General features: G+C 58.3%; 1 protein-coding gene across 1 annotated transcript in view; it reads right to left on the bottom strand.

Moving 5' to 3' along the window:
- The window catches only part of KIRREL1 (kirre like nephrin family adhesion molecule 1), a 113,221-nt gene that overhangs the window by 39,069 nt on the left and 65,187 nt on the right, over positions 1 to 8,965 (bottom strand). Inside the window, exons 9-11 of the mRNA XM_077751485.1 lie at positions 7,853 to 7,971; positions 5,882 to 6,017; positions 5,040 to 5,194 (exon numbers count right to left, since the gene is read on the bottom strand). Of these exons, the coding sequence (XP_077607611.1) occupies positions 5,040 to 5,194; positions 5,882 to 6,017; positions 7,853 to 7,971 (410 nt within the window). The remainder of the gene's footprint in view (positions 1 to 5,039; positions 5,195 to 5,881; positions 6,018 to 7,852; positions 7,972 to 8,965) is intronic.

Below are 8,965 nucleotides of genomic sequence, written 5' to 3'. Positions count from 1 at the left end.
CCCCAGCCCCGCCCCCCAGCCAAGCCCGGCCCCTCAAGCTCTCAGGCCCCTCAAGCTCTCAGCATCCAGGGTGAGGGACAAAGTGCCAAGAGGATGACAGAGCCCCAGGCCCAGTTCACAGGCCACAGACTCAGTCCAAGACAGGAGCCATCTATGAAGACATCACAGAGCACAGGCAGGCCCCCAGCCCAGAAAACACAGCCCCCGACTCGCTCGACGGCATCATCAGCTGGAAGGCACCGACATGCTTATCAAAGGGCTTTTTCCCTTTACCTAATAATTCACCAGGGAATCGTTTGAAGTAGGAGTGTCATCAAAGAGTGTTACAGAAAGCCCAGGTGACCACCTTTCCGACAGCCTCGTTTTCAGACGAGGACACTGAGGTGCAAGGATGTCACACAGATAGACTGTGGTGGTGGAGTGCGGTCCCTAGAAACCAGGAATCCATCCAGATCTCCTGAAAATGAATATAATTTCACAAAAATAGGATTTCCATATACTTTTCAGGCACGGCAGGGAGCAGTGGCGGAACATGGGGTAACTCATCAAAACATTACTCATCCTGGTGGGCTTCCTGGAAGTGATGGCTGTGAACGTGGGCTGGGCACTAGGAGAGATTTCCTAAGCCTTTGGAGTGATAGGTGGAAAAGGCCTCAGTGACATGAACAGAAGGGAATGTTCTAGGTCTGCAAGAAGCCCTGGGAAACTCTGAAGAGATGGGGTCCGTCATTCGTACATGTGAAAGGCAGAGGCTGTCTGCCCTGGCTCTTGGGGGGCCAGGGACCTTAAAGGCTTAGTGGCTCTGAGCAGACCACCAAGGCAGGGTTCCCCCTTCAGGTCCACAGACTCCCCGGGAGCCCCGGCAGCCTGCCCGCACCCCCACACACAAGAGAGCAGGAGGGGGCAGGAACACATACCTCCATCCCAGCCAACCCCCCAAGTCCCCCAAGGCTGTGGCACCTCTGCACAAAACAGTCACTTGAGGAGGGTTTTGTGAGCGAAGGGGACGGTGCTGGGGGCTTTGTGGGAGAAGGGAAATGCAGGTTGGGAGGAGGGGTGCGGTGACAAGGGAAGGCACCCCCCAGACCCCTGCAGAAGACCAAGACCCAAGTCTTCCTTCGCTGCTGCAGAAAGGGAAACTGAGGCAGCAGGGAGCAGGCGCGCGTTGGGAAGAGAAGGCCTGCAGTGGAGCCGGCAGCCAGCCCCGCAGCCCAGCCAGCCGCTCGGCAAGATGTAAAGTGCTATCCAAACGTGATGCATTATTAACACTTCAGAAATCATATTTCACAGCCGCCCGCCGGAGCCGGGAAGTGAATCTTTCCTCCTGCTCTCGGGCGGGGAGTTATTGTTAGAGCCACATGTGACAGCAGTGACGTGTGACCACGGCGGAGACGGTGGGTGAGGGTGGCGGCCAGGGCGCCCANACAGTGCCTGACTTCCAGGAGCCCCATGACCGAGCCGAGCCTCCCCCGCCCCCACCGGCCCCGCCTCGTCCTGCTCTGGAGGAGGAGCTACATACAGAGGGTGGGGGTGCTCCAGCCTGACGGAGGAGGCAAGGCCCGTGGACGGACACAGGGGCAGGAGACAGGGGCTTCCCGGGAGAGGAGGGTCCAGAGTAGGTTGGGGAAGACGAGGCTGTGTGTCCTGGGTGGTCTGAGAGGCCTCGAGGCAGGCCCAGCCCAGGCAGAGGGAGGAGGAAGCCGGCCGTGAGCTGGGTGCTGTCCCCCCTCGAGGTCGCCAGCCACGGGGCCGAGGAAGGAGGGAGGGGACGGAGAGCCCCGCCTGCTAGGACAGTGCTGACTTGGGTGAGAAAGGAGAAGGAGCTGGTGGTNTCCTCAAGGGGCCCGCCCCCTCGCGGGGCCCGCCCCCCTCTCGCCTGCAGGTGCTGGGCCACGGTCCCTGCTCTCCGGGCCTGGGTGGGCAGCTTGTAATTAGGCACAGGGAACAGACGAACCAATTTTCAATTAAAACCTTATCTACGGGGTGCATAGACATAAAGGCGGGTATCCTGATTCTTTTCTAAGCCAGCCTTCACTATTTGCAGTGCCTGGAAGGAGGCGCAGGGAGGGCGCCCGGGCAGCCCCGGCGACGTATAAATTCTGCTCATAATTACATGACTTTCAACGCCACGAGATGCGAATGCAGTATTTGCAGGCCCACAGAGGAGCGGCGTGCTGGCGCTGCCGAGACGCGCCTGGGCAGCCAGGGCACCGGCAGGGGCGGCGCTTCTGCCCCGGCGGTGGGGGGGCCCAGGCTGCGGAGGGGGCTCCTCTTCGGCTCCTCGGCAGACACCTGCCTTCAGGGCCCCGGGCCTCCCAGCGCCCGTGCCTTGACACCCCGGCTCTGTTAGAGGCTCAGAAGCAAAGGACTTGAGCTGTGGGCGTGCAGATGCCAACGGGCGGACCACAGGCCCGCAGCCCGGCTTCCCCTTCCCAGCCCTTCAAGGGAGCGCAGGTGGCACCGGCGCGCTCCGCTCGCCCTCTCAGAGCCTGGGGGCAACGCGGGTCAGGGGGCAGCAAGAGCGCCCATGAAGCTGCGTGGGGAGCGCTCTGAGAAAGCGAGGGCCCCCCCACAGCCGCCTCCACGCGGTCAGGAACTTCTCCCCCCATCCGTCTAGGCCCAGCCTCCCGGCCACGGGCCTCTCTGCAGGAAATACTCGATAAAACATATATTAGTTGTGAACTGAGCAGAACGGAGGAAGGGGGGCGACAGGGAACTCTAACGGCAACTTGGTGGGCGCAGATTTTGGTAGAGACCCTGCAACAAACACAAGGCTGGAAATCAGAAGCGGGTGTGGCCCGGCGCTGCCGGCTCCCCCCACCCCCATGCCGCCCGTGTGAAAGGCACAGGCCCGACGGACGCCGGTAAGGTCCTTCCACCTCCCAGATGAGTTCTCTAGGGACCAGGAACAGCTGAGAGCTGTTCCAGAGAAGCTCCTGGCACGGGCTTAGCTCGACCACGGGCATGTCACTCAGCGCTCAGCACGCTGTTTGGGGTAATCAAAAATTAAATAATAGCAATAGTGATGCTTCCACAAACATCCACAGGCAACGGGTTGGCAAGAAATCTCGACAACGGCCTCTGCGGAAGGGGTCCCGTGGAGCTGCGGCAGCCCCCCCCTCCCCCGCCGGGTCCTCCAGCCCATTGCTGCCACCTTTGATGGCTTTCTGCCTGTGGTTCCAGCAAAACGTGGAAGAACTTTGAAGCCTGGACAATTCCAGTCAATTCTATTCCATGCGAATCAGCAACAAGTCTTGGGGACCTACTGTGTGCCAGGGTTTATACTAAGCACCACAGAGATAAGGGGATTAACAGGGCACAGCCTTGCTCTGGAGGCATTTATAATAAATAGCTTCTGCTAAAGCTAAGGCTCAGGCCAGTCATCGGCTTTGGTGTTTAGGAGAGAAACGATTAATTCTGATGGTGGGGAAGAGGAGAGAGTGACTCGGGGAAGAGACTGCGTAGGGGGCAAGATGAAGCCTCATACCCAGCAGATACGGAGGCAAAGCGACTCTGGGCACAAAGACAAAGGCTGGACAGTGCGTGGCGTGTGTGGGGAGCTAGTCTGGCGTGGCTGCAGCTCTGGGCATTTGTGGAAGGGCAGGGTTGTCAGGATTAAAAGTGGTAATCCCCTTAAACGTACTTGCAAGCCCTGCGTGCAGGGCAAATAGAAGGTGCCACGTTCTTACAGCTTGTGGGACATTAAGAGAGACCATGTAGAGTGGGATCAGGTTGTGGCCAGGTCTCGAATGCATTCGTTCACCCCCCGCCCCCACTACACGGAATGCACCCTGACCCTCCCGGGCGGCAGCCACTCAAGGAATTGACAGGGGGGGTACACACCTTCACACGTGAATGCAACATGGGGTTATAGGCGCCTGCAAGGATAAAATATGGAAGGGATGCAATGGACACAGAGGGAAAGAGAGTCGATTTGGCTGGGGGGGTGGGGTCGGCTCTCGACGGGAAGGCTTCACGGAGATTAAGATTTGCAAAGTGGGAGGTGCTCACCAAGCAGATGGGGAAGGCCACAGCGGGGGTGGGGGAGGTCCTCCAGGAAGGAAAGGCATACACATGAGCAAAGGCTCAGAGGCAAAGGTCATTTCCAGACTGTGGTACCTGCACGTGGTTCTGACGGGAGCCAGAGCACAAGCCGGCTGGGCCGGGCCCTCTGTGGTTCTACCTGCCGGGTGGAGGGCAGCACTGGGATTCTGTGACAGCGGCTGAGAGGGGTAAAGCAAGCATAGGGAACACGCCTCCAGCAGCTGGGGGAGCTGTGGCTCGGCTCCTGGAGAGAGATTATAAGGATGCAGAACTAAGACAGTGGATGAGGAGAAATGGAACCGATAGGAAATGTGTGAAGGAGGCAGAATCAACAGGATTCAATGGTTGGGAGAATGTGGAAGTGGAGGTGGGTGGTCCTCAGTCTGGGCTGCCAGAGAGTGATCCCCAATCTGGGAATCCCGGAGAGGGAGGCATGGCGGGGGTGGCCTGGCGGGCCATCCAAGGTCATTCTGAGACATATGGACTTTATTCTCTGGACGATGGGGGGACGCTCAAGGGTGGACCTGAGAAAAGCTGCTCCTGCACACAACCCAGGAAAAGTGCACGCAAGAGAGGGGCTGAGTTGGGGAGGGGAGAGTGGGAGGGGAAGGAGAGGCAGAGGGTCTCCATCCGTGCAGCCCCCAAAGAGGAGGCGACCAGAAGTCCAGGGGTGGGTGCTGTCAGTGCTCAGTTGTGAGGATGACATCACACACACACACACACACACACACACACACAGTCAATACTATAATATACCAGCCATTCCTCATGCTTCCCTAAAATAGGTTATCTGTGGTGACCCTACCCTGATAAGAACAGCTCATCATCTGTGACTGGATGACCAGAGCGGGGGAGGAGCCAGACTCAGGGCTGCGGCATCTTCCCTGCTTCAGGAAGGAGAGGACGCTCTTCCAGGCAGAGGGAACTGCATGAGCAGGGGCTCAGAGGCAGGAAGACTGCAAACGCACAAGAATGTGAGTGTGAGCAAACCTCACCACCGCACCGGGCTGAGCGTGCCTGAGCCTGCGGGCCCCTTGCCCCGCCAGGCCAGGGCCCCCAGGTCCACCATCAAAGAGCAGAGGGCCGTCAGCCAGCTCTGAGGGCTGGGGAGAGGCCTCCGCTCTGAGCAATGCTGAGCAGATGTCCACCACTGAAGCAGGAGGAAGGGAAGGCGGACACGAAGGAATCAAGAAAAGGTGCAATCTTGGGAAAGTGAAGATGGTGAGGGCAGAGATGGGCCGGCTGGGCAGCCGCTGTGCGATTGCATTCCCAAGTCCTGGAATGTCACGGCCGGAAGACACCAACCCATTCGTTTCCCCAGAGAGGTGCAGCGGGTCCCTCAAAGTCACAGAGCTGGTCAACAGCACAGCCAGAAGCACAGCTCGGGTGAATCTGTGCTCCTCAGATGCAATCTCTACCCCAGCCTGTCACCAGGAAGGCCCCTTGAACACTGAATGTGCCGCACTCTGAGTGCGAGTGGCCTCCCAAGGTCAAGTGGCTCCGGCTGTAATCAGTAATACCATCCCGTCTCTCTGGTAGCCTCCGAGCCCTTTCTCTGACACCCCTGGCCCCTGGGGGCCCCTGGGGCGGAGGGCGCTGGGGTTCAGCCTCTACTCTCACTGGGAGGCTGCAGGCAGGGCTGAGCTGGAGCCCAGGAGCACGCCCATCGCAGGTGCCGAAGCCCCTGGGGCCCCGGAATTCCTGGACAGGTGACCTGGATGTCCTCTCCAACCACACACCGTCCTCTCCCCGAACCCCACCCCCAGACACTGACTTTCAGCTTTAAATCTCAAAACAGCCAACGGCCCCCAAGCAGGGACCCCCGGGGAGTGCTCACCAGCACGTGCGGTCGGCTCAGTCCATGGAGGCGCCGGCTCCAGCCCTCATCACAAGCGGGCAGTGGCCGCTGTGACCCGAGCACCTTCAGCCCGGTTTCCTGGTCCTTCTGCCCACTGACCCCAATCCTTCTCCACCTGCATCCAAACCGGCACTCGCCGCAGAGCCCTCCTGGCTTACCTCATGCCAGCCAGCACCAGACACGCCTCCGAAACAGGTCTTAGTCATCCCTCTCCCCAGCACCGAGTCCCCTCGCTGAAGCCCCTCTTTGCTCTCTGGACTATGGGAACACCCCTAACTGTGTCCCCTGCCTCCAGCTCGTGCCCCTTAAATCTATTCTCCACAGTTGCCAGAATGATCTTCCTAAGACACAAATCTACTATCATCACCCCGTATGAAGCCTTCAGTGGCTCCCCAGTGACTTCAGACAAATCTCAAATTAGCTTAGGTCCCGCCCACACCGTCTTCTGTTCCCCAGGACAGAAGGTACACTTCACCTTCCAGAAACCCCAGCATGCCACGGTCTCTGCGCACGTCCTGCCTCAGCCCTCCAACTTGCATGCTCTCCTCCCCTGCACCCTGTCTCCCCCTTCCTCCTCCTCCAAGAGCAGTTCAGGCTCAGGACCTCAGAGCCTTCCTGGACCCCCAGCCTGCACAGGGCTGAGCGTACAGGGTACTTGTGCCTCTATGACTGAGAAGCACTGAGCTACAAGCACCTCAGGACAGATGCTGTAATCCACCCTTGTACTTAGCAAGGACGTCCATCTCCTCGTAGCCTCTCAACTAATGCTTGTTGAATTGAACTGAACCCCAAAGTTAACGTTCTCCCTCTGCCTTGTCCTACAAATACATTTTATTCCTCCTGCCTCCTCATTTGCTAATCCAACTTTTTGTTCAGTGCAACCCAAATGCCCCCTCTTCCAGGAAGCTCTCCCTGATAAGCCCCACCGGAGCTTGTGCCCCATGGCTTTGCGCCGCTGCCTTACCTGCCACCTCTCTCCTCTCCCGAGAGTAAGCTCACTCCCAAACTGGCCCGTTCATTCTTTCTCGAAGGCGGTAAATGCTTCCCACACTCTTGGTCAATGTCATGAGCTTCTCTGCCCCTGCAATTCCCCCTGCAGCTGCAGGGCAAGGACTGTGCCCCGGCCCGCGTGGCACCCACCTGCACGTGTATTTGTTGTGACAAGTGCGCGGTCATGGCTGTTAAGGGCCTGTGTTGAACTGCTGACTCGTGTGTTTTATGTTATTTTTGTATGCGAGCAAAGGGGTGCCTTCCTTTTTCCTTCTAGATGCTTCTCTGCACCTTTCTGTGTCCCAATTTGGATGACAGCTCTGAGATCCCTTCCTGCTTTGATGCTGGGTGAGTCTGCAGCTGCCGGTTCACCGGGGACAGGCACGACATCTATTTCTCCCCTCATGGCTCTGCACGCTGGAAGCTCAGAAAATCATGCTGGATGGAAACCGTTCCTGGTCTTTCCATCTCCCCTTCTCGTCTCACGGGAGGCAGGCATGTCTAGTAGCTAAATACGCTGGCTCAGTAGCCAGCTCTGCTGTGCAGCCTGGGGCCATGTGCTCTACGTTTCTGTGTCTCAGTGTCCTCATCTGGAAAATGGACGTGATATTAGTATTTCCTCACAAAGAGTAAGCCCCAGGTAAGTTTTACTTATTATTACGATGATGATGATGATGATGATGATGATTGCTCTGTCCTTCCATCCTTTTTATCTCATTTTTTGATACCTCATTCCCTTTTTTTTTTATGTTTTATTTATTTCTGAGAGAGAGAGAGAGACAGCACGAGCAGGGGAGGGTCAGAGAGAGAGAGAGAGGGAGAAACAGAATCTGAAACAGGCTCCAGGTTCTGAGCTGTCAGCACAGAGCCCGACACGGGGCTCAAACCCACGAACCGTGAGATCATGACCTGAGCTGAAGCCGGACGCTTAACCGACAGAGCCACCCAGGCACCCCTCACCCTTTTGATCTTGGGGACTTGGTAAGTGTCATCAACACCAAGGAGCTGAGGACCGGAGTGCAGGTGGAGGAAGCCCACGGAAGCCCAGTGCTAAGCCGCTCTTGGGCTCCAGAGATCTCCTGGTGGGGAGAAAGGGACAGTCAGGGCCGGGGAAGGGCACAGGAATGTCCTGGGCAGAGGACACGACACTGCTGGCTCACTCAGAGCAGACCACTTTTGTGGGGGCCACGGATTACGGAACGTTCCACAGAACCCCCAAACGCTGGCCCCGAAGCACTTCCATGAGCGGGTCTGAAGTTATAACCAGTGTGGCCAAGCACCTGACCGCTCTGGGAAGGGTGTGCACACGGGACCGGGGCCGCTGAACGTGGATGTGGCCCCGGCTCCATCTCAGCAGTAATTATGCGACATCAGGAAAGGATCGCAGTGCTGAGCCTCAGTTCACCCAAATATAAAACAGGGACAGCAGAGGGACCCTGGCGGGGTCCTGTGTGCTCCGTCGATGACAGAGCGGCACCCAGCACTCAGCCCTCGTTGTTATTAAGGCTGTAGCTACAGGGCCTAGCCACCCAGAAAATGTACCTGGTAACTGAGCTTCAAGGACCTTTTTAAGCCTCATTTATTTAAGCCAAACAGGTTCTCAGTCATCAGAAGGGGACCATCCTCCGCGAGCCTTCACGGCTCCCCAGCCTGACTCTTCCGGGCACCACCTCCCCAGGCGGATCACAGCCCGAGGGGCCCAGGCCAGAGCCATGCACACAGTAGACCCGCAAGGTGATGTCTGCAGCGAGTCAGCAAGCAGGAGCACAGAACTCGCCCTTCGGCTGCCCGGGAACCCCTTCTGCACAGCTTCTAACCGCCAGGGCCGCTTCTCCCCACAGGCACCGCGCACAGGCCGGCGATTTCCTCCCCTGCCCAGCTCCTGCCCGCTTCTCCACTCACAGCAAGCCACTCAGGTGTCTCCTCCGCCTCCCGGGGCCTCACTCCACGGCCTCCCTGGTCAGGGTCACCAAGGACCTCCAAGTGGCTTTATAAATCCAAAGCCCACCCTCACCTCTGCTCCCATCTTCCTGGACAGATCACAGCACCTGGCAGACCTGGGCACTGCCCCCC

This window comes from Crocuta crocuta, unplaced genomic scaffold (genome assembly GCF_008692635.1).
Source record: "Crocuta crocuta isolate KB4526 unplaced genomic scaffold, BGI_CrCroc_1.0 scaffold494, whole genome shotgun sequence".
Classification (NCBI taxonomy): Eukaryota; Metazoa; Chordata; class Mammalia; order Carnivora; family Hyaenidae; genus Crocuta; species Crocuta crocuta.
The sequence above is the reverse complement of the archived record's forward strand: the minus strand, read 5'-3'. Positions and strand labels throughout refer to the sequence as shown.